The sequence below is a fragment of the Lampetra planeri genome, chromosome 43 (genome assembly GCF_965212315.1).
Source record: "Lampetra planeri chromosome 43, kcLamPlan1.2.h2, whole genome shotgun sequence".
Lineage (NCBI taxonomy): Eukaryota > Metazoa > Chordata > Hyperoartia > Petromyzontiformes > Petromyzontidae > Lampetra > Lampetra planeri.
In genome coordinates this window covers 9685283-9711698 of record NC_136149.1, presented here as the reverse complement: position 1 = coordinate 9711698, position 26416 = coordinate 9685283, and the positions used below count along the sequence as shown (strand labels likewise).

The 26416-nt window shown below is 47.5% G+C and overlaps 1 protein-coding gene across 4 annotated transcripts; it reads right to left on the bottom strand.

The window, feature by feature from the left end:
• Nucleotides 1-30: 30 nt before the first annotated feature.
• On the bottom strand, nt 31-25627 carry LOC144732706 (putative GTP-binding protein 6). 4 transcript variants are annotated; one of them, XM_078614285.1, is made up of 10 exons: nt 24169-25626; nt 23167-23304; nt 16038-16108; nt 14926-15056; nt 14063-14133; nt 13374-13532; nt 12654-12862; nt 9880-10028; nt 8628-8777; nt 31-2258 (listed from the first exon to the last, which is right to left on the bottom strand). In XM_078614285.1, the coding sequence occupies exons 1-10, from the start codon at nt 24515-24517 to the stop codon at nt 2129-2131; spliced, it is 1557 nt and encodes a 518-aa protein (XP_078470411.1). In that variant the 5' UTR covers nt 24518-25626; the 3' UTR covers nt 31-2128. The 4 variants fall into 4 exon arrangements, with proteins under 4 accessions (XP_078470411.1, XP_078470410.1, XP_078470412.1 ...); XM_078614284.1 differs by having other exon boundaries at nt 8628-8780; nt 24169-25624; XM_078614286.1 differs by lacking the exon at nt 16038-16108 and having other exon boundaries at nt 8628-8780; nt 14972-15056; nt 24169-25627.
• Between the last annotated feature and the right edge of the window lie 789 nt (nt 25628-26416).

Sequence of the window (26416 nt, the reverse complement as noted above, 5' to 3'; positions counted from 1 at the left end):
CACAAAGACCCCAGAATAATAAACATGAAATAGAGTATATATATTTTCATTTTATTGCCAAAGATATCAGTTCACCGTTCAATTTTATTGTGCAAGCCAATGTATGTCAACTCGATACATAAACGTATATTTTGTGGTTAAGCAAGTCTGGCTCTGCTGATGAGCCAATGAATGTTGCACCAATGCTGCTAAGATACACTCCCAGAAGGCTGTGTGATTGATGGGATGTGTAAAACGTCACTTTTATGTGGAACAGATATCGGGAGGAAATTAATTGTCTCCGCTTGTATTGTTGCTTGCGGTTGGCGAGCTTCGCTACAAACCTGGCAACCCGAGTTTGGCTCCCACTGACGACCAATACCAGTGACGAATATCTGAACCAGTCCTGAACCTCCTCGAGGTTGACTCAGCCTCAAATGAGGACCTGGTTTGTAAACATCGCCTTGAGGGAGACAAAGGCGGTCGGGCGTGGTGCTGGCCACCCATGCCCTCGTGTGCCGCACCGGGCTTCATTTGGTGCTTGCTAACAGCACTTGCCCCAAAAGTCTGTTAAGGGGCCGTCCATAAATGACGTCACGCACCTAGGGGGGGTCAGACATTTGTGACGATGTGTGACGGGGGGGGGGGAGAAATGTGACGTCACATCAAAATGCGCAACTTTAAATATAGACAACACGTTCTACCTCATTAAAGACTTTTTAATAAATGTTTTCTCCTACATCAGAGTGCATCGCCACATTAAATACGCACTACAATGACAATAGTTTAAAGCGTTTGAAGCATGTTTTATTTGGGGGGGAGCAGAGCTTTGTGACGTTCTTTTTGAGAGGGGGTCTGACTTTATTGTGACACCGTGTGACGAAGGGGGAGGGGCAAAAATCGTCATTTATGGATGGCCCCTAAGGCTGTACGGTGGATCGTTGTCTTTGTACTCCACAATGACGCCGATTACTAAGTGATATTGATGTCTTGCTGTGGGATTCCATCTCAGCACGGGTAATGTTGAATGTGTCTGTGCTTAATGTACAATTATTTTGTCATGCAGTTTTTGCTCATTTCTTTTTTTATTGTTTCTGCTCCGAATTGTTTGATTGCTTGCTGCACCTTGTTTGAATTGCATTACTTTTGTCCTTTTGATGACCCAGATTACTCTTAAAAATGATGTATCCTGGTGTCGTTGAAATATCATCTGGTTAAACAAATACACTTTAAATCCAAGGTCGGTACACTGAGGTTGGTACGTTACACACGCATGCGCGTGACCTGGTCTCATAGGTGCGGTGACGTCCGCTGTAGCACCAGAGACTCAATTATAAAGAGAGCGGCTAAAAATTATAGAGAGCGGTCGTCAAAATGAGTACCCCTTCATGGGTAAGTCAAGTGGTTATCCTATGGACTCGCCCCCGCTATGGTAATGTGTAATTTCTAATACTGGCTCAGTGCTAAATACAAGAGATAAGCACCAATGCCTCGATGCTCATTGGAGTAGGACATCACTGGCTTGTTTTTGTTACCATAAGTACAGGTGAAAATCATATTGTGAAACTTTCATGTTGGTTACTTTACATTCTGGAAACCAGTTTTTTCTGGCTGCTTTGTTAATCGCCTTGATATTGTTTGTTTTATCCAGTTTCTATTGTTTTTTTCCAGTTGTTTTGCAATTTGTATTACATATTGGCACAAGGTCATCGTGCTAAAGAAGCAATGATGTTTCGAGCATCTCAATGGGTCTAGTTCATCTCCTGATTAAAAAAAAAAGCCTGACTGCATCGTGTCACAAACCCAGCATCACTCCAGGGTCGAAAAAACGTGTGTTACTTCATGGGAAAGTCAGCAGTGGTCGTCCTATAGAGAAAACAACGCCCAGGGGCGGATATAGAAACGTCCCAAGGGGGAGCAGAAGTCCCTAAATTTCAAGAATTTGAAATAAATGTATATTCATAAACTTTCCATGTACGTTCTCTCATAGGATTGATCTTGGATATACTTGCCCCCTGCCATAAGTGGTGTTTCACCACTGGCTCAGTGAGAGATGACCAACCACATCAATGCTCATTTTAGCAGGTGATCACTGTAACCTGTTGACCTGTTTGTTGGGGAACTGGACGGTCACGCCGGGGTTGAATTGTCACAATGGGCGACCAAAGCGTTTGTAGAACTTTCCGAGGGCCGCCTGGCTGATGATGACAGAGACGTGGGCGGTGGATGACTCGGGGATCACTCGTACATCCTGAACCGCAGCCTCGCGGTACAGCCAGCTGCTCACGCACGCACAGAAAGACAGAGATCCACCATGTAGCCTTTTCAAGCTGCTGAGGTAAGGGCTGTTGGTGAGGACTATAAAGGCGCCCGGTGGCGTGATGTTAACTGCCTCGCCTGGTATACAGGTCGTGGGATTGATCCGACTAACACAGTTTGCATGTTCACCCACTCAACCACTCACGCAAGAACAAAGATCCCCCATATAGTCTTTGACAGACTGTTGGAGCAAGTGCTGTTATCAGGCACCGATGAAAGTCAGCATGGCACACGAGGGGGCGGGTGGCCAGCACCATGCCCGGTCACCTTTGTCTCCCTCTTAACAATGCTTACACACCGCACCAGGCACTCGTTTAAAGTTGAGTCGACCTAGGGGAGGCCCAGGACTGGTTCGGATAATCGTCACTGGTGTGGCCGTGAGCGGGAAATTAATTCTGGTCATCGGGTTCATAGCGTAGCGTGCTAACCGCTGCACTCTCGCTCCCCATACACACAAAACATCCCCACACTATATACACACAGCACACAATAATTGTCAATAATTTAGAACATTTGGTATTTGGCACTATCATTCTTGTCATGCACGGCAATCATCACGAAGGTGACATATTTCACATACATAGTCTGCAGTAGTTTCACAGTAGGGGCGATTTTGCTACGTATAATTTTTATTGAATAATTTGGGGTGTAATTTTTCAAATTTGGACAATGACGCCAGCACACAATGGCGAATTCCATCGCGGGATCTTAAACGTGCCCATTGAGGCCGACGGCGCACAGAACTTCACGGTTAATACACAACGCAGCAGTAATGACCAGTGGTGTCGTGGGCATACCATTGAACAAGTTCGCGGTGAATAATAATGCGTTCATTGTTGTGGTGTTTTTTGTTTAGCAAATATATTAATCGAAATGAATTTTGCACAACAGACAGGAGTTAAACTTGACTTGAGAGCTATTGAATAATGAGAACCCTGTAAAAAGGCATTGAGGTTGACTAAATGTGCTGGAGAGATTCCCTCCCTCCTCCAGGTGCTAATTTTACTGATCAGCTGCTCCGCACACGCAGTGGCACACGAGGCAAAACATAAACTACCCTCATCTCTGAAGGAGGACAGGTTGATGGCCAAGCTGTAAAAGTCCAATTACATTGGCAAATTTTCTCTCTCCATTACCTCACAAAACGAGAGGGGACTTCTATTACTCATGGAAAAGATCGGAATGTAAATACATAATCCGTATACAGTGGTCAATTCATGATGTTAGAATATCCACGCATACCACCACTAAAGTGTGGGCGGACCAGCGGTGGCTACGGCACCGCGTGGCGATTCACGTCGGCCGAGTGCTATAGCTCGTGTCATTGGACAGTCATTGAGCAAACAAAATCACGAGTTAATCTTGTACATAAACTGACTAGAACATGGCGAGCAAATGCTCCGGACGGCCACCACAGCACGTCTTCTCTGCAGCAGAATATCGCACAGCAGCCTTGAGCAAAACCGTGCACACGAAGCTGGTGGATACACAACTAAATGCAACCATGAGGATCATCTCATACCGTGAGGCCATCGGAAATCCAAACCTTCTAATAAACAAGGACATGTTTTACTTAAAACTTTCGTGACTGCAGGAATTCATTTTCTATGGTTCTTCACGTAGATAGAAAAAATAAAAAGTGATTAAAAATATCACGACGTTTTGATCGCAACACAAGTGGTCATCATCAGGAACAGGGAGGTTGGCCTCTGACGGTAAGCTGTTTATAAAGGTATAATGAGCGACTTCCGCGACTAGTCTGTAGAGGGTACTCTCTTCTTTATTCACATTCGGGCACACCACAGGCCAACCTTATCCTCTTCTCCAAGTACACACGTAGATATTAGCATCCCTAAAGGGTACACGTGGTCGATCCCACAGCGTGGTTCCGTCTGCCCACTCCCGGCCTCGCCGCTGGTTGACAGCGTGCCCGTGAGGGTGGTGGGACTTCGCAGGAGATCTGCTACGTGGCCGACGACGGAGAGAGATGATGGCGAGCAGCGACGCAGTCCGGACCCAAGGCTCCCCACACCGACCACGAGTCCTCCCCCGCCTCTGCTTATCTTGCCGCAGGTGCGGCGAGGCTCCACCTCCGGCCACGCCCTCTTGTGGAACCTTCTAGCCGGTTGCCGGAGTATCTCGGCCAGCCCCGCCCTTTAGCTTTGGCCCAGATACCTCTCCCTTTGGGATTGGATGTTTATAGTGGTGCCTGTACCCGTGCTTCCCTTTTCCAACCAGTAGATGTCGCTCTGTCATTACAAAGGTTTAGAGATGGGCGGAGCAGCTAATGTTAATGTAGGAGACAGCTCCGACACTGGCAGTAGGTCTACACCAATCACAGCATTGCACCTTGCTCCATACACCCACACTGCTGACAATGGAGGTTGACAAGAAAACACAAATCAAGACATGACCCAAAGTGGTTGATGACATCTTTCCAATGATTGCTGAGCTTATAACCATCCTCTCAGTTGAAATTGTGTCTGTGTCTGTAAATATGGATGGCTTCGTGAACAAATCTTTGTTGATAGCCAGTAGGCTTGCAAAGTACCACCATCTTAGAGAAATACATTTCGTGTGAGCCAGCTGCATTCAAATAATGATCAGCCACGGCAGAAGTATTGGTCCTACCGTGTTTCAAATCTGCCTTATGCTCACGAACACGGTCCGAGACATGTCGCTTAATTTCCCCAATGTAACTGCTGCCGCAGATACAGCTTAGTTTGTAGATGCCGGGATATTGCATGTCAGGAATCTTGTCCTTCACAGATGGGATCAGATCACGAATTTTATGTACTGTGTTAAAACGGACCTGGATCTTGTGTTTGTTCATGATTTTGGAAATAGTTTTGGTTACCCCTGCTATGTATGGTAAGGTGATGGTTTTGATTGGATCCTCAGATGGCTCCTTTCTGACAGTTGGGGTGATGGCTTTGCGGATTATGTAGTCAGAGTATCCATTCGCCTTGAGAGCTTGGTGTACGTGTTTGAGTTCACTGGTTAGATGTTCCTGGTCGAAAATACATTGAGCGCTATTGTGTAGCGTTTTGATGAGGCAATTCTTCTGGGATGGGTGGTGGTGGGAATCAGGTTTTAGGTAGGCGTCATTATGGGTTACTTTTCTGTAGACAGAATGGCTCATTAAGCCATCAGGTCTCTTTTTGATTAGGATATCCAAGAAACGTAGCATGCCATCCTTTTCTACCTCCATGGTGAATTTGATGGCTGGGTGTACGGAAATGATGTGATTGAGGAATTGGTTCAGAGCCGGTCGGCCATGTGGCCAGATGACAAACGTGTCATCCATGTACCTCTTCCACAAGGACGGGCGTAAAGTGGATGCCTGGATGGCGTCCTTCTCAAATTTTTCCATGAAAATATTGGCTACAACCGGAGATAAGGGAGAACCCATTGGGGTGCCTTCAGTTTGTTTGTAGAATCTTCCATTCCAGGTGAAGTATGCATTGGTGAGGCAGTGTCTCACCGGGCCGGTACATCAGCATTCAATCCTTGTTGGACCAATTCTTCAATAAAACAAGGACATCTCCTTGCAACCACTGCAGAGGTGGCTCAAATCCAGAAAACCTTTCTGGCAATATGCAAAGAACCTCCATGATAACAAGACCACCGAAGCATGATGGAGGGAAGCCTGGGGCAAAAAACACCAACCTGCTGCAGAAATCCATTGTCAGGGACTCCACAATCCTCTAAACCAGGATCTGAACTATCGAGGAAGATCCTGGTCCTCTTTGAATTGGATCCAGACACTCGATGGAAGATGTGGATACTCTCCATGATGGAAAATTCACGAGTCCAGTTTGTGACTGTGGTGGTGCGACATCTCAGACCGTGCAATATATTGTAAACAACTGCCCAATCAAATCATTCAACGGAGTTTTGAAACAAATCCATGCGGCTACTCCTGTAGCAGTTGAATGTATATCAAATCTCAACATCAATTTGTAATCTGTTGCAAGCCCCAAAAATGCCACACGAAAGAAGAAGATTGGACAGCTGCCCCAATCATGATACGCGGCCCTTACGCCATCACAAAGATAAAGAGCCACCCCACTGGACGTGCTAGTGGAAGGCAGTGGAGAAGTAGAAGTGAGATAAGCTGTAACACAGGTATCGTAAGTCAATAGCAGTGAGCTATAGATGCGCTTCAGGAGTTGGGAAGCTGAACTAATACAGCTGTGGAGTTGTTTCGAAGGAGATTTTAAGATCTGTCATTGTTGAAGCCTCAAAGTGTAAAGAGTCTATGGGACCTTTTTGCCAGTATCGAAATATGAAAAACAAGAACAAGTTTTACCCTCTCTGGCAATAACACAGGAGGTGCAAGGAATCAAGTCTGCATTAACCACACATACTTGTGGCAAAACATGCAAACAAACATGTTCTGATAATATATGCATTGTTCTTTTGGCGTTCTCTGGTCTGACACTGGTGAGACAAAACATAAAGAAAGTGTTGGAAAATGAGTGGAGATAAGTATGCCTCAAGGAGAAGGCTCCACAAAGAGAGGACACCCAATTGCACTGAACTTTGCGAATCACGTCACAAGCCGTAATTACCACAAGCTAAATAGCGACTTCATAACTACAAGTTTGTGTAATAACAGCCATAGAGGGTTCACGTGGGGATTGGCTTGCCGGTCCCGCTTTGTAGCCAATAAGGGGTGAGCCAGGGAGCATGGCCTCGGCGTGATCACGGCATGTTAGCAGGGGTGATTGGCCTGGCCAATCGGGGCCTCAGCTAATAGGAAGCCGGATCAGAGGCGTGGTCCCGGGATTGACAGGGAACCATCGGGAACGGTCAACGCTGTCTACGGAGGATTGGCTGGGGGGTACCACGTGACGAAGGGATTAAGAGAGAGAGGGAGAGAGAAGTCGGGAGCAGACTTGGGAACGAGAAGAGCAGGAGTCACGCGCGTACGGGGCTCTGGGTGACACGTGCGCGGTGGGGACTTGGCGGGAAGTCTGCCCGCTTTCCGTTGTCTGTCAGCAACGGGGAGTGTGTGAAGTGTAACTGTGGAAGTTGAAAATAAAAAGGACTGATTCCGGAAGCCGTCTCAAGAAGGTTTATTACATATATGTGAAGTTGTCACCCGACGGGGAGAGAGAGTGCTGCACAGTCTACATCCATGAGGAGATCGCGTCTGCACTTCAAGAGAGTTCAGCGCTGACAGCGCCGCCGCTGCTGCTATGTCGTTATTAACGGAACATGACCATCGGGAACGGTCAACGCTGTCTACGGAGGATTGGCTGGGGGGTACCACGTGACGAAGGGATTAAGAGAGAGAGGGAGAGAGAAGTCGGGAGCAGACTTGGGAACGAGAAGAGCAGGAGTCACGCGCGTACGGGGCTCTGGGTGACACGTGCGCGGTGGGGACTTGGCGGGAAGTCTGCCCGCTTTCCGTTGTCTGTCAGCAACGGGGAGTGTGTGAAGTGTAACTGTGGAAGTTGAAAATAAAAAGGACTGATTCCGGAAGCCGTCTCAAGAAGGTTTATTACATATATGTGAAGTTGTCACCCGACGGGGAGAGAGAGTGCTGCACAGTCTACATCCATGAGGAGATCGCGTCTGCACTTCAAGAGAGTTCAGCGCTGACAGCGCCGCCGCTGCTGCTATGTCGTTATTAACGGAACATGACCGCCTCATCACCGTGACGGGGACTATTGTTCGTCAAGCCGCCGGCTGCTGGAGTGTGGCTGTGTCGCTGTGCATCTCACTGTTAACATCGATCAGTGAGAGTTGTGTGGAACAACTCCTACAGGCAAGAGAAGACAACTGCTCATCGACTGCGACTGTGGTTACCGGAATGAGCTTGAAAGTCCATTCATCGATAAGTATCACAACTGTACTTCGGGTCCGTCGTTTTAGTCCAGCATGTCTTCAGAGGCTACTACAGCTGCAGCCTTCTGGAGGTTTACAAGCATTTTCTGTACTTAGGTCCCAGCTGCCGGGTTCGAACTGCGAACCTCTGCAAAAAGCGGTGCCGGATAGACACCACACGATGCACACCAAAAATAAAGAAAAAGATCCCCCGTATAGCCTTAACAGACTGTTGGGGAAAGTGCTGTTTGCGAGGGTGGGTGGCCAGCACCACACCCGGCCGCCTTTGTCTCCCTGGTAGTGATGTTTACACATCACACCAGGTACTCAATTGAGGCTAAGTCGACCTAGGGGAGGCCCATGACCAGTTTAGATAATCGTCACTGGTGGAGACCGTGAGTGGAAATCGAACTCGGGCCATCGGGTTCGTAGCGCAGTGTGCTAACCACTACACGACCGCACCCCAAAGATACACACCACACACACACACTCACGCCAGATGCTCCCCTTCCAGTGGAATGATGAGTTCCATGATGGCCTTATTTGTTGCAGTGAGCACAGCCTCCTGTACTCGTTCCTTGAGCTCCTCCAGACCCCATTCGTGCAGCGCGGACACCTGAACCCCAACCCCAGCACACAGATCCCTACTGGGGTCAGGGGGTACATGGGTGGGGGGAGATCATAGGGGACAGAGTTAATGTAAAAAGGCCATTGCACCTGATACCACTCCTCCCCCAACGCCAGGTGCTTGTGACCCTGTTGCATGTGGCTTGTAACCCAACATGTTGGGGAAAAGCTAAACTACTAAACTATTAGATCCGAAGCTTTCGTGACTGCAGGAATTACTCTTTGGTTAATTCAGTAAAGTCACGTAGAAAATAAAATCAAATAATAATAGAATACGACATTTCGATTGCAACACAGGCAACCGGCATCAGGTAAGAATGAATGAGAAAAAAACCAACATAGTAAACTTAGAAACACAATGCAACACAACACAGAGAGCCGGACAACAAAACAGCCAACACCCCACCTGGCTGAGCGTGGTCAGCTAGGTGGGGTGTCGTATTCTATTATTATTTGATTTTATTTTCTACGTGACTTGACCGAAAAAGAGTGCTAAACTATTTTTAATTTACCAGGTAAGGTCCACTGAGCTATGTAGCTCTTCTTCAGAAGCGACCTGGCCACAATTGATAGTTCCTGGCCTGTGTCAGGCCAGGTACACTTTGAGGCCACATGAAGTGTCGAAGGCTCGCCGACAGGTCACAGGACATACCCAGGTGCCATGGGTTGGCTGACTGAGATGACTAACAGATGCACCAGCTGTACCCCCGTACCGTGCCAAATTGCTGCATTTTAGCTACCCACTCATTGTTGTGAGCATCACTCGTCTGCCCTCAGTTATTTTTGGAGAGCGACTGCCTCCAACTGCCCAGTAGCGTCCTTCACAAGCCTCTTCCATAGAGGTCGATCTTGACACCGCTGGTACCAGTCTTCAGCAAGACCATGTAGCTCCACATCCTCCCGTACCACATCAATCCTTCTCTTCTCCAGCCCGTGTCATGCCCATTTAGCCCCCTCTATCCGGCCAAACAGAATCTGCTTGGGCATGCGGTGGCTGTGCATTCAGGCTATGTGCCTTGCCTGCCGGAGTAACTCATGAATGGGAATGTGTCCAGATATTTCAAACCGCTCCACACACATACACGAGGTACTTGTGTACATGCACTGCGGGGCCCTCACTGCTGCATGAGGTCGATTTTGTTGTGAACCTCGAGGATGCGCGATCGCGCGGCCTCCGAGAGGCCGAGTTGGGCGAGCACGTGGAGCACCGTGTCCTTCTGCCTCTCCGTGCCTGTGTTGCTGATGTCTCGCACATGCACGATCACGTCCTGCACACACACACACAGGCGTGGCGGTCGCAGACTCCAGGATTCCGTTTTCTACTCATTGTCACCATACTCGACGAGAATATGTTGTTTAATCACCATTTACAAAATATAGTCAAGACCTGCAATTTTCATATCAGGGCTCAACGACACATTCAACCACTCTTGAGTCGTGACATAGCCGAGACGATGGCATGTAGCAAAGTATGGACAAGGCTCGATTATTGAAAATCACTACGGGACGTCTGACAAAAACATTCGCAAGCTGCAGCGTGTACAACATTCTTTGGTACTGCAAGATCTGACCATGTTCGTCCAGTGCTCGCCAAGCTGTATTGGCTTCAGTTTGCTGAACAAATACATTATTAGGTTCCACTCATCACACACAAAATGCTTGCCACCAGTGAACGACAATACCTTGCTGATCTCATCAAGGTACATCACGCGAACTCCGGTCATCTTCACAGTGGCCGTCGAACAAAGACGGTCACTGCATCGCGCGCTTTCTAATGCGCTTCTGAGGCCATCTGGAATGCTCCAGATTGAAAAATAATTTCATTTGAACTGCTTTTTGTGTTTAGCTTGTTGTCCTTTCCCCGCAACTTCGATTAGCATGGTTGGCTACATACAGTGCAAAAGAAGTTCAACGTACATACATACAGACACAACAAATATATAGACTGTTGAGGGAAAGTGCGCTGTAAGCAAGCACGTATGAAGGCCGGCACGGCACACGAATGGGTCGTTGGACAAAACCGCGCCCAGCCACCTTTGCCTCCCAAGTGCCAATGTTTCCACACAATAGCAGGTACTCATGTATGGCTGTCAGTTGTTGGTCTTGAGGGGGTCGCCAGGCTCCACAGCGCTGTGTGCTAACCACTGTGCCACCGCTCCATCTCAAAGACACAAAATACAAACACCCCCCGAATAGCCTTAACAGATTGTTGGAGAAAGTATTGTTCGCGAGTACCTATGAAGGCCGGCATGGCACACGAGGGGGTGGGTGGCCAGGACCATGCCCGGCCGCCTGTCTCACAACAACAACAGCCGCCATGTGCACAAGCGTCGTGGTGACGTCACCACGACGCTTGTGCTAGGCCATGTGTACCTTGAGGCCACATGAAGTGTCGAACGCCCGCTGGCAGGTTGTCACGGGGCAGACCCAGGTGCCACGGGTCGACTGACCGAGATGACTGGCTGATGCACCACCTGTGCTCCCTACTGTGCCAACTTTCTGTGCTTTAGCCACCCGGCGCTCCGCTCGTTGTTGTGAGCGTCGCTCCTCTGCCCTCCGTTGTTGGAGGGCGACTGCCTCCAACTGCCTAGAAGCATCCTTCACAGAGGCTGATATTGACACTGCTGGTACCAGTAAATTAGCAAGACTAATCAGCTTCAAATCCTCCTGGACCAGATCTAGCCCATGCCACACCTGTTTAACCCTCGCTATCAGGCCAAACAGAAGCTGCAAGGACATGAGGTGGCTGGGAATGCTGGCTACATGACCCACCCAACACAACCTAGTCTGCAGGAGGAGCTCACTGGTAGGACTGTGTCCAGATAGGGAAGTAATAAAATAATAAAAATAAAACATAATAAAATAATTCTCACGACGTGAAATCGAAATGTGTCCAGATATTTCAAGGATCTGTGAGCTTATCCCACAATCCAGTCTGGTTACACACAGGATGGATCATAGACAGACCATCCTGTGTGCAGATGTTCCTTTAAAGGGCTCCACGCTTCGCAGGCATAGAAAATAGGGTGCATAAGATGGAGCAATATGCCAGGTAGCTTCCACACAGCGTTACGCAGCTGAAGAAAATATGATGCCGCTCGACTGATTCAGAGTGAGATCTCGGCTACCAATTATGCACACTGGTAAGGTACGGAAACTTCTCCACTATCACACACACACACACCGACCCGACCACCGACCAACCCAACCATCCAATAGCCATCATCCATTCACCCACAAACCCACCCAACCAATTAACTACTATTCGCAAGCATCTATGAGGGATGGAACGGTGCACCTATGATGGGGGTGGGTGACCGACACCACACCTGGCCACATTTGTCTTCCCAATGCTGATATTTACACACTGCCCCAGCTACTCATATGAGGCTGAGTCTATTTTAGGGAGTTCAAGGACGGATTCAGATATTTAATCACCGATGATGGCCGTGAAAGGGAATCGATCTCGGGTCGCCGGGTTCGTAGCACGCTAACCGCTACACTACCGCTCCCACACACACCCACTTACCCACTAACTGACCCATGAACTCACCCACCCACTCATCCACCCACCCGCACGCATGCCGGCCCACCCACACGCATGCCGGCCCACCCACCCACCCACCCTTTCACCCACCCACCCATCCACCCCCTCACCCACCCACCCCCTCACTCACCCACCCATTCTCCCACTCACCCACCCACCTACTCATCCACTCACCCACCCGCGTGCACGCCGGCCCACCCACCCACCCAGCCACCCACCCACCCATCCCCTCACCGATCCACCCACACCCTCACCTATCCACCCACCCCCTCACCCACCCATCCACCCACCCACCTACCCACCCACCCACCCACCCCCTCACTCATCCACCCGCCCGCCCGCGCACCGAGTGCAGGACGTCCTCGAGGGTGGCGGAGAATGCGTGGACGAGGCCGTGGGGTAGGCGCGAGAGGAAGCCCACTGTGTCCACGTAGAGCGCCGTGGTGCGGCCCGGCAGGAGGCCCGCGTGTGCCGTCACGTCCAGCGTCGCGAACACTGCATCGTGCGGCTCCAGCGATAGGTCACGTGTCAGGGCGCGCGCCAGCGTCGTCTTGCCTGGGGTCACAGATGGCAGGGGCAAAGGCACGAGGGGAGCGAGTTGCAGGGGAGTGCATGAGAGTGAATGGGAGTCTTGTGAGACCAAGAGGATGAAAGTATGTTTAATGTAGGGTTAGGGAGCATTAGGGTAGTACAGAGTAAGGCTGACAAGGTAGGCAAGTGTGGGAGTGGAGTGCTGGTGTGTGGTGGCGTCAACGTGTATATATGCATGTTGAACTTCTCTTGCATCTTACGGAGCTAACCGTGTTAATTGGAGGTGCAGGACAACTAAACAAAAAAAGCAGTTCTGAGGAAATAAATGTTCAACCTAGATGATTTAAGAGTTAATAGCTCCAATGGCTTACTAATATCGGAAGGAAGAGTATTCCAGACGGCCGCAGAAGCGCATCTGAAAGCGTGCGATGCCGTGACCCTCTTTGTTCGATAGTTAGCCAAAATCCACTGTGCAGTGGACTCACCGAAGTGGGCGAGCGGTGGACTGACCGAAATGGGCGAGCAGTAGACTCACCAGAGTTGGTGTAGCCGACCAGCGCCACGACGGGCAGCTCAGCCCGGCTGCGCTGGCTGCGCAGAAGGCTGCGCTTGCGTGCTACAGTGCCGAGTGCACGCCGCAGCCGCTGCTCACGCTGCTCCAGCACGCGGCGCTGCGTTTCCAGCGCCGTCTCCCCTGGCAGCGCAGACGTAGACGCAGATGCACGCCCGGACGTGTCAAAAACACGGGGGTGCCGCTGAGCTCTCTCTCATTCGCAAGCAGTTGGCTGGGATATAACAATCGTCATCCTCACGATCATGAATATTTGTTTAAACTGGAGGAGGAATCCCATGATCTATAAAGCTCTTTTTCACAGATATCCAGTTAGGGGCACGGGCTTCAGAACATTACAACACAAATATAAAAACACAATAGGAGTGCAAACTATAAGAAAGGTAAATAAAAACTTTTCAAAAAATATATACAAATAAAACTAAATGATTTTTATCCTACCAGGTGAGGCCTCCTGGTCACAGGGGAGGGGACCTACGACTGCCTGGAACTCACAGCCTCTAAACCCTCACTGCCAAGCTCCCACAACTCGTTACCCTGTTGTGACGGTCCAAAACCACTGCGCCACGAATCCACCCAATGGGTATGAATCTAATACTGTGTTGACAATCAGCAAAGCACATGTGAAGGAGGTTATGCGTCGCGGTTCTCACCTGGGCCTTTCAAATACCGCGATCCTCCTCCTTGCTGGTCTAGATGTTTATGCTCCTTTCGCATCCGAGATCTACAAAGTCAAATGAAAAATAAAAATTAGATTTTACCCGCTCGCTTATCACAGGCCCAAAAGCCAAAAGCCAAAAGCGTCTAGTAGCCAGCAACAAACAACGTTATTTAAGGTAATAATTGATAAGAGTGAAACACGTTTCATGAACTGAGCAAGGTTATTTTTTTATAAAAACTTGGGTGAAAGGTGAGATGGGAAAGAGATAATTCCAATGTGCAGCAGTGCGAGGGAAGAAGCAGAAAGAGAAATGTTGTGGTTTGCAGTGTGGTGTGGGTGAGTTGATGAGTGAGTGGATAAGTGTGCACGTGTTGTTGTGACCTGCAATTTGGTGAGTGAATTGGTGAGTGGATACAATGAATAGGTGAGCAGGTGGGTACGTTAGTGGGTGAGTAAATGCTTGAGTGAGCCAGTGAGTGGATGAGTGTGCGTGTGTTATTGTGACCTGCAGTGTGGTGAATAAATGGGTGAGTGGATGTAGTGTATGGATGAGCAGGTGGGATCATGAGTGGGTGAGTAATTCAATATGTGAGCGAGCTAGTGAGTGGATGAGTGTGCATGTGTTGCTATGACCCGCAGTGTGGTGTTCTGTTTACACAGAACATGCCAATAGTTGGCTGTGTCGGGTGGTGGCGGGTTTTAATGAGACATTTATATATTTACGTGATCTAACCCAAACATCTCTATTATGGAAATACGAAAGACACTACGTAAGTATAAATATCTACATATTAATAATTAATTAGGGTTAACCCTCATAATTACGATCACAATGTTGCTGATGGTTCTGCTTGCCGCATGAGGGGGATGCTGGCCAGGGCGATCTGTAGTTTGGCCTCACGTGTCCGCGCGTGCAGTTGGAAGATGCGGAGTACAAGCGAGTAGCGGTCCAGCACAGGCAGGCCCCACGCCTCCTCCAGGCACATCTGTGAGCACACAATGACAATAGTCCCCCATGTTCAGATAACTGTCACCGGTGTTGACCGTGAGTGGGGAATCGAACCCGGGTTGCCGCGTTCATAGCGCAACACGCTATTCGCTACGACACTGCTCCTCACCTAACAGCACACAAAGATAAAGATCCCCTGTAAAGCCTTAATAGACTCTTGGGGCAAGTGCTGTTCGTCAGCAGCAGCACCTATGAAGGCCAGTCCGGCACACAAGGGGGTGCAGTTCGCTGCACCATAAGCAGTAAGAAGAGGCGCACACCACCATGAGAGCCAGGTCAGGATGACCTGGCGGGAGAGAGAGATCTAGCGGCTGGGGCTGTGGCTCAGGACCGTCGACAAGACAGCGCTGTCCTCCGAGTCTGCATGTGTGATGGTGAGCAAACACACACACACTCAGCTTGGCTGGATTCATTTCGGGTGAGCATCAAGGAGAATGTAAGGAGGCCCATTAATGTCTGCACCTAAACTAAACTAAATTTATAATACCAGGTAAGGCCCACTGAGCTATATAGCTCTTTTTCCAGAAGTGACCTGGTCACAAATGATAGCTCTACAAAGTGTATCTCACAACGTTGTGGTTAGGGGTGCGGTCAGGTAGGTTAGGGGAACATTAGAGGTATGTAATTTGTGTTCATGTTACGGCCCAGCAATTCCCATCATTGGCCAGGGCTGCGAGGCCATTTAGGGGGGCAGCTGTGGCAAGCCCCCCCGCCTCCCCAGCTCTGCCCACCCTTGTGGTCTCAAAGAGGATCATGGGAGACCTCACTGTCACGATCTGAGGTATAATCGGCCCCATGGTCTTAAGCAGCCTCCCAATCCCTCGGATCCCTTGAGTCGCGACTACGAAGATCGGCCAGCTCTACACGGCTCAACGCACGGTCACCTGCTTACGCGTCGGGTTACGCCGAGGGGGCGACTCGTGTGCACCGCGGTCGACCTTCACACTCCACCGCTCACCTCCTGTGCCACAGTGAGTCGCTCCATGTTCACGAAGACGGCCGACAGACGAGGAGATGCTCGCACCTTGTCTATTGGCACACAAAGACAAATATCCCCTGCGATAGCCTATAACAGATCGTCGGGGCAAGTGCTGTTACCAAGCGCCTGAGGTCAGAACAGCACACGAGATGGTGGGTGGCCAGCACCACGCCTGGCCGCCTTTGTCTCCCTAGTGGCGATGTTTACACACCGCACCAGGTACTTATTTGAGTTGATCTAGGGGAGGCCCAGGAACGGTTCAGATAATCATCACTGGTGTTGACCGTGAGCGGGAATCGAACCCGGGTCGCCGGGTTCGTGGCGCAGCATACTAATCGCTACGCCAACGCTTCTTGCCTAACAGGACAAAGAGACAAAGATCCCCTGTATAGCCTTAACAGACTGTAGGGGCAAGTGGTGTTAGCGAGCACCTATGAAGGCCAGAACGGTACACGAGGGGGTGGGTGGCCAGCACCACGCCCGACCGCCTTTGTCTCCCTAGTGGCAATGTTTATACACCGCACCAGGTACTCATTTGAGGCTGAGTCGACCTAGGGGAGGCCCGGGACCGGTTCAGATAATCGTCACTGGTGTTGGCCGTGAGCGGGAATCGAACCCGTGTCGCTGGGTTCATAGTGCAGCGCGCTAACCGCTACACTACCGCTCCCCACACACTCTCTCACACACACGCATACAAACATTGCGATCACTCAACTGGGATTACACACAGCAGCAATCACTGCCTGCTGGAAGGTCAAGGTCACCTCATGCCACACAGAGTCACTTTGTGCCACATAGGGACATCTGCCACTAGGGGTAACCTTTGAGATGTGTTCAGATGTAAGTCGCTCATCGTGTGTGAAGGGCTCTGAGAGATGCCCCTGGAGTTAAGAAAAACAGCTCTTAAATTTCGATTTAAAGCTTTCGTGACTGCAGGGATTCATCTTCTTGGTTCTTTCGGTAAAGTCACGTAGAAGGGAAATAATAAAATAAGAAAAATAAAACATAAAATAAAATACATTTCTCACGACGTTCCGGCCACAACACAAGCAGCCGTCCTCAGGTGAAGACAGAGCTGGCTGAAAGACAGTGCTCCAATGAACACTGCTAAGCTTGGCAGCGTATTTTAAGCTGGTGGGAGGAGAAGAGCGCCTTGACAAAGGAGTTTACATATAAACAGAAGAATTTAGCATTGAATAAGCTGTGTTAATGTGACAGAATTAGCAGGATGTTAAAGTCAGAAATTAGCATGTAACTGGGAGATTAGCATGATGTTAATGTGAAGAATTAGTATGTAACTGGTCACGGAAGTGGCTAGGTTAAAGTCAGAGTTTACATATCAACAGAGGCATTTAGTATATTGACGCTAAGGAACTGCAACCACCCACTATCATACAATAAACCGATGTGAAAGAACTAAATATAAACTACATCAACATAATAAATGTACTCAATATATTCTCCAATAATCTGAGCTATTAACATTAAGTAAAGTGGGTATACAAAACACTATATAATGACTATCATATAGTGAACCGGTAAAAAACAAAAATATAAACTACATCAATATCATCAATATACTCAATATATTCTCCAATAAGCTGAGCTACTAACAATAAGTCATTATACATTACACTTCAATGTCGCAAAAATGATTATAATATGCCTCCATCTAATCTTTTTTCTTACATCACACGACTATACCCCGTATTATAAACTGCCATAGACAGACCCCAACATTGAATTATACACTGCGTTACTATAGACTAAAATAATATTACACTTGTAATATTACACTATGTATTATTCTACCAACCTTACTGTATGCCACACTGCTGTATATTAACTATGCAATTACGATACTATATATTACCTCATGAATTATATGAAATATTACACTGTTATACTATTTATTATTATACAATCTGGTATAAACCATACCATTGACCGTCACGTGAAAGGTACTACGAGGCAATGCCAGCGAATGGACTGCAGTCTAAAAGTCACCGTAAAACAAAATCAATCAAGACCCGAAATGGTTTATCATGTCCTTCCAATGATTGCTGAGCCAGAATCCATCTTCTCGGTTGAAATTGTCTCTGTGTTTGTATATGTGTATTGCCTCGTGAACGAATCTCTCATGGTAGACGGATGGCTTTCAGAGAACCTCCGTCTTGGAGAAGTCAATGTCATGTGAACCCACTGAATTATGACAGTGATCTGCCACGGCTGAGGTGTTCGTCCTACTGTGTTTCAGGTCTGCATTATGTTCACAGATTCGGTCCGAGGCATGTCGTTTGGTTTCTCCAATGTAACTGCTACCACAGAGGCAACTTAGTTTGTAGATGCCCGGGTACTGTATGTCTGGAACCACATCTTTTACAGGCGGGACCAGATCACGGATTTTATGTACTGTGTTGAATCCGACCTGGATCTTGTGTTTATTCAGGATTTTGGAGATATTTTTTGTGACCCCCGCAATGTAGGGTAAGGTGATGGTTTTGACTGGCTCCTCAAGAGGATCCTTCTTCATGGTTGGAGTGATGGCTTTGCGGATTGTGTAGTTGGAGTAACCATTAGCCTTGAGAGCTTGGTGTACGTGCTTGTGTTCCTGGTCGGAGATGCATTGGGATCTATGGTGTAGAGTCTCGATGAGGGAATTCTTCTGGGATGGATGGTGGTGGAAATACGGTTTTAAGTACGCATCCATATGGGTAGCTTTCCTGTAGACAGAGTGGCTCATTGAACCATCAGGTCTCCTTTTAATTAGGACATCCAAAAAGGGTAGCTTGCCATCCTTTTCGACTTCCATGGTGAATCTGATGGCTGGGTGTATGGAATTGATGTGGTCGAGGAATTGGTCTAGAGCCGGCCGGCCATGTGGCCAGATGACAAAAGTGTCATTCACGTACCTCTTCCATAAGGTCGGGCGTAGAGTGGCAGTCTGGATGGCGTCAGTCTCAAATTTCTCCATGAAAACGTTGGCTACAACCGGAGATAGGGGGGAGCCCATTGGGGTGCCCTCAGTTTGTTTGGAGAAAGTTCCATTCCAGGTGAAGTATGTGTTGGTTAAGCAGTGTCTCACCAGGGGGGTACATCAGTATAAAGTCCTTGATGAACCAAGTCTTCAATGATTGTGATGGTGTCAGGTACAGGAACCTTGGTGAATAAGGAAACCACATCAAAACGGACAAGCAGGTCCATCTTCTTGGTTCTTTCGGTAAAGTCACGTAGAAGGGAAGTAATAAAATAATAAAAATAAAACATAATAAAATAATTCTCACGACGTTTCGGCCACAACGTAAGCAGCCGTCCTCAGGTGAAGAATGAAACACCACCAAGCTTGGAGCGTATATTTAAGCTGGGTTGGAGGGGGGGAGGTGGGAAGAAGAGCGCCTTGACAAAATAATTTGCATATCAAGAGGAACTTAGCATATGGAAAATGCGTAGGAGGTGGGCGGGGGGGGTTTCAAATTAATATTATGCCCGTGCATTATGCAGGATTAGCAGCATCAAAGGGAGGGGGAAGGGGGGTAGCATTAACAAAGGAAAGGAATGTAAATAGTATGTAGCTGCAGTTACTAAACAACCACGTAGAAAACTAAAGTATAAACTACATAAACAACTAAAGTATAAACTACATAGCATCATCAGTATACTTACTATACTCTACAATAAGCTGAGTTACTAACAGTAAGTAATACATTACAATTCTATGTCATAAAAGTTATATAATATGCTTCCATCTAAACTTTATTCTCTTACATCACACGAGTCTACACCGTACTATATACTGCCATAGACAAACCCAACATTAAATTATATACTGTATTGCTATAAACCACCTTATATATTTTAATATAACACTATGTATTATTCTACCCACCCTAATGTGTATCACACTGCTATATGTTTACTATACAATTACGATACTATATATTACTTTGTACATTGTATTAAGCATATAAATGTTATACTATGTTATACTAAAGACATGTCGTTTGGTTTCTCCAATGTAACTGCTACTACAGAGGCAGCTTAGTTTGTAGACGCCAGGGTACTGTATGTCTGGAACCACATCTTTTACAGACGGGACCAGATCACGGATTTTATGTACATAAAATCCTTTTACAGTCTGTAAAAGATGTGGTTCCAGACATACAGTACCCTGGCGTCTACAAACTAAGTTGCCTCTGTGGTAGCAGTTACATTGGAGAAACCAAACGACATGTCTCGGACCGCATCCGTGAACATAAAGCAGACCTGAAACACGGTAGGACAAACACCTCAGCCGTGGCAGATCACTGTTACAACTCAGTGGGCTCACATGACATTGACTTCTCCAAGACAGAGGTTCTCTGCAAGCCATCTGGCTATCATGAGAGATTCGTTCATGAGGCGATCCACATATACAAACACAGAGACAATTTCAACCGAGAAGATGGATTCTGGCTTAGCAATCATTGGAAGGACGTAATAAACCATTTCGGATCTTAACTGATTGTGTTCACGTTTACGGTGGCTTTCAGACCGCGTTCCACTCACTGGCATTGTATTCTCCGCAGAAAATGGATTCTTTGCTCCGCTGCAAGTTTCCCCCTACAACTCACCCATTGACACGACGGTCAATGGTACAGTGTATAATAACAAATAGTATAACATTTATATGCTTAATACAATGTACAAAGTAATATATAGTATCGTAATTGTATAGTAAACATATAGCAGTGTGATACACATTAGGGTGGGTAGAATAATACATAGTGTTATATTAAAATGTATAAGGTAGTTTATAGCAATACAGTATATAATTTAATGTTGGGTTTGTCTATGGCAGTATATAGTACGGTGTAGACTCGTGTGATGTAAGAGAATAAAGTTTAGATGGAAGCATATTATATAATTTTTACGACGTAGAATTGTAATGTATAACTTACTATTAGTAACTCAGCTTATTGTAGAGTATAGCAAGTATACTGATGATGCTATGTAGTTTATACTTTAGTTGTTTATGTAGTTTATACTTTAGTTTTCTACGTGGTTGTTTAGTAACTGCAGCTACATACTATTAACATTCATTTCCTTTGTTAATGCTACCCCCCTTCCCCCTCCCTTTGATGCTGCTAATCCTGCATAATGCACGGGCATTGAAACCCCCCCCGCCCACCTCCTACGCATTTTCCATATGCTAAGTTCCTCTTGATATGCAAATTATTTTGTCAAGGCGCTCTTCTTCCCACCTCCCCCCCTCCAACCCAGCTTAAATATATGCTCCAAGCTTGGTGGTGTTTCATTCTTAACCTGAGGACGGCTGCTTGCGTTGTGGCCGAAACGTCGTGAGAATTATTTTATTATGTTTATTTTTATTATTTTATTACTTCCCTTCTACGTGACTTTACCGAAAGAACCAAGAAGATGAATCCCTGCAGTCACGAAAGCTTTAAATCGAAATTTGACAAGCAGGTCGTCTGGGGACAGGGAAATACCCTTGATTGTCGATACCAGATAAGTTTGTAGGTGGGGGAGTTGATAGTAGAGACAATGGGACGAAGGGGTGTATCTTCTTTATGTATCTTTGGTAAGCCATATAATCTTGGTGGCCTGGCCGCAGAAGGTTTCAACGAGAACTGTTTGGTTTGATCAATTAATGCGGTTGAATCAGAAATGATTTTGTTGTTTTTAATGACGAGGCTGTTGGTGGGGTCTCGTTTTATTTTTGTATAGCTGCCATAGTTGAGCAGTTCTTGAATTTTGTTGTTATATTCTATTTTGTCCATGATGACAGTGGCATTGCCCTTGTCATCTGAGAGGATGACAATGTCATCCCTCTTTTTTAATTGAGATAATTCAAAACGCTCTTCTTTGCTGATGTTGCTCGCTGGTATCTTAGCGTTTTTGAGGGTTGCAGCGATTTCAGTTCTTGCTACGTCTGCAGCGATGTGACCCAGGCCCTTGACAGCCACGTCGACATGGGCAATGATATCATTAACTGGTATGTGTCTAGGTGTGAATGCAAAGTTTAGCCCTTTAGCTAAAACAGATTTCAGACCATCAAAAATAGACCTGTTACTGCGATTAATTACGACTTTGTTAACGTCTAGCTTTTCCGTGTGAGGGTCCGGTCTCTTGTTGGAGAGGCGGTTGAATTTGGAAATCAAGTTGTCCTTACATTTAATCGACAGCTCTATCAAACACAAATCATTATTAACCGTAACGTGGATGTATACAGCGTCTGAATGCCATCACACCTCAAGATGTACAGAAGGCAAAGGTGCAGCCATGCAATGTATTGCTCACGACACTGCTGGCAGAATGGCCTCCAATAGAGCTCTAGAGAACGCCTCAAGAGCAAATTTGGCCTACTCTTCCACACTGTCACACCTCAGCATGGGTTCCATCCAACTTCCCTGACGTACACCCAATGCCCGCTTGCCAAACACATACAGTAGGCCACTAATTTGTAATACATTTTACAGCATACCAATTTCCAAATATAATGGTACCGCTCTGTAAATAATTTTGTGGGATTGTTGTTTTTTATTTAATGCTAGCTTTGAAAATCTGTACGGGGAGAAAGGGTTTGTAATTGGACGCATGCCGCTAAAACCAGTGGGGTGGCCAGGCTCATCCACAAATCATCCCTCCCATCAGATCTCCCTCTTAGCCAGAAATTATCCGACACTGTAAGAGGAAAAAAACCTCACAGATTAAACCCACATAATAGACAAATAATTGGCAATCATTCTAATTTTTCAGTTTTCTTAATAGATGAGTGGCAAATTCATCTTAATGAGTGTGCTTTCTGCAGACAACAGGAGTCAAGGCTTGAGTTGGTATTTATTTTGTTATTCGAAAATGACCAACGGAAGTGATTTTGCGCATGTGTGCGCTCGCCTAAGGGAGGATACGTGTAGCATGCACAATGCCGCAATTGCACACACTGCGTTTTTCTGTACTTTGCCTTCAATAGTTCCTGTCGAGACTTGGGCATGGGAAGGGAACTCACGGGGAGGCCTTTGCCAGATGGGACCCCTCGCGGTTTTGGCACCGGATAGAGGATGAGGCTTTGTGCCGTGTCAGCGTGCATGAATTTGGACCCTCCACTCACCAGTGAGGGTTTCAAAGTTGCCTTTGCCAAACACGAATTTGGAGCCCGGGTTTCGCGAGCGCAGGAGCACGCAGTCGCACACCGCCCAGCCCGGCAGGGTCGCCACCAGAGCCATCGCCTCGCTCACCAGGGTCTCAGCTGCACGGGCAATCGGGGAGATGGAGAACAGGGAACAGGGGAATTCAGGACACGGCACACATTTGGGTAAAAAAATAACTAACCAGGCAACGTGCCCTCTTCCCATATCTGTCCTTCCCCCATACAAATCCAAAATATTTTTTACGCACCCTATTGGCCACACGGCCTCCTGGAAATGCTTAATAGAAGTACACTTAGCACCGGTATTGACGTTCAGTATCTCATCAGCAGTTGGGCTTGCTTAAACCAATGCTGAACTTCCAGATGTTTATAAGCAAGAACCCTGCTAGATATGGGTCATAGCTGTCCTGGGTCCTCCCCCACTAACCAGCGTGATGGTCAAATCTTCATGGCCAGTAGATCATGGGGAGAACCTGTTCCTACCATAGGCACGTGGAATTTCCAAGGTGCTAGTTTGAATAGGGAGACACTTCAATGTAGGCTGAAGTAGTAACTAATTGGCGAGTTGTTTACGTGACAAACCTTACTGGCTGTGTTGGGTGGTGGAGGGTTACGACACATTCATACTTACGCAATCAAACCCAAAAACCGTTATGAACTTCAATGTTTATTAATTATGTTTATCCACAAAGTCCGTATTCCCGAAACATGCATGAGAATGTTTGGACAATTTCCACCTTTTGGATTCAAGTGGAGGGCGAAGGAGAATGCAAATATCTCTCTATCAACACCACGGGGCGATGACACACAGAGCCCCACCAGATGGATTTAAAATCCACTTGGGTGCCCTGCCAACTCGCTGGAGGATTGATGCACACTGAAACGACGCCCACAATCGAAGTCTCAAGAGGCATCGTGCTCGAAGGTCCTGCCGCCACAGGGCGCTGCTGTTTGGGTGCTCACCCTCGTGAGGGCTGACTCCTCGCTCTCGCACCACGGGGTGAACGATCATCACGTCCATCTCGCGGCGCTCTCCCGTCACGAAGAACGCTTCGACATCTTCCTCTAGCTCCTCCCAAATCGGCTCCTCCTCACACTCCTCCGCGTCCTCAACATCACCTCCACCAGCATCACGACCATGACCACCACCACTATGAGGTCCCCTAGCAAGTCCACGCCAGCCTGGCAATTGACAAATCGCGTGAATGGGTCCTGGGTTGGGTCTCAACAGTTTGACCTGCCTGCCAAAGGATTCACCCCGAGGCGTCGTGCAGGCGGCCAGGAGTCGAGCCCACGAGACGCGGCGAATCATGCCTGCGTGTGTGTGGCGGGCAGCCTTAATGGGTACTCGCTAACAGAACTTGCCCCCTACTGCTGTCTGTATGGATAGTGACTGCGCGTGTGCAAGGTCTCTCTGACGTCTGCCTGAGTGGCTGATGCCGAAGTGTCCAAGTGTCTATCTAGTCATCAGTCCAGTCATCAGTTTAGTAACGAGAGTATATTTTAACGCAGTTGCTGAGTACAGGCTAAAAGGCCCAAAACCTCAAGCGGTCATAAACCAACAGCAATAACGTTGCAATATATAAATGTGTAACACTTTCTTGAATTGAGAAATGTTATTTTAAGCGCTTGGGAAAATGAGATGGGAGGGAATTCCAGAGTGGAGCAATGCTAGCGAAGCAGAAAGAGCAATGAGGTGCCCTGTAGTGGTGAGCGGGTGGGTGAGTTGTAACCTGCAGTGTGTTGAGCGGGTAAGTTGTGGTGACCTACAGTGTGGTGAGTGGGTGAATTGTTGCGACCTGTAATGTGGTTAGTGGGGTACGTATGTTGCTGTGGCCTGAAATGGACTGAACGCAGTATGGATGAGAGAAAACAGTCCGAGTGTGGTATAGATCGATTCTTTAACACGGGTGGAGGAATCTACAAATTAAGTTCACTGGTACAGTGACCGTGATAGCAGTGATCGAATACTGAGACGGACTGGCACGATGTTGAACTTCTTTCGCACCGTACGTCGCCAACCTTACTAATCGGAGGTGCGGGGGAAGAACTAAACACAAAAAGCAGTTCTCATGAAATGAGTTGTTAATCTAGATGGGTTAAAAGTGCATAGCTCCCAGTGGCTTCCTAATATCGGAAGAGCGTTCCAGACAGCCGCAGCAGCGCATCTGAAAACGCGCGATGCGGTATCCGTCTTTGTTCGATGGTTCGCCAAAATACGCTGCTCCTGCGAGGATGAGCGGAGTTCGCGTGATGGTTTATGCTCCTTGACGAGATCAGCGAGGTCGTCGTGTGAAAGTACAGCCCGTGTGGCGACTGCAGCGAGGGTGGGGCGGAGTGCGTGGAGCTGTGTGACCCCCCCTACCCCACACGTGTTCCGCTCTCGGCTTCCACCCGGAGGGGGAAGCCCGTGAACTTTGACCGCGGATGCAAAGCACGTGGTTTCACTGCAATGCTGCCGCCACCCACTCCCCCCTGGAAACGCGCTGCTGACTCACAAAGGTTCCGAAGTTACGAGAGTTTGATTCCGACCGTGGTCATTTGTAAAACATGTACTGTATATACTCGCAATACGTTTAATAACAGTGGTAATGAGACAACTATATAATATGCGACGTTTCGGCCAATGGCCCTTCATAGCACATAGGCCAGGGAGATGGATAAGAGGTGGAGACTAAACTTGTTTACATTCTTAAAATGTTTCATCATGACCAGTTTCTTTTAAATTTGCAAACCCTTCAACAATCAAAACGTATTACTGCTAAATAACCTCAATTATATTCAAAGTAAAACTGTAAAAGGGGCCGTCCATAAATGACGTCACGCATCTAGGGGGGGGGGGTCAGACATTTGTGACGATGTGAGACGAGGGGGGGGGGAAATGTGACGTCACATCAAAATGCGCAACTTTAAATAAATATAGACAACACGTTCTACTTAATTAAATAGACTTTTTAATAAATGTTTTCTCTTACAACATCAGTGCAGCGCCACATTCAATACGCACTACAATGACAATAGTTTAAAGCGATTTGAAGTATGTTTTATTTGGGGGGGGCAGAGCTTTGTGACGTCATATTTGAGGGGGGGGGTCTGACTTTTTGTGACGCCGTATGACGAAGGGGGGGTCAAAAATCGTCCAAAATCGCGTGACGTCATTTATGGACGGCCCCAAATGTTGCTGTCACATTGCATTGTGGGCAACCGAGTC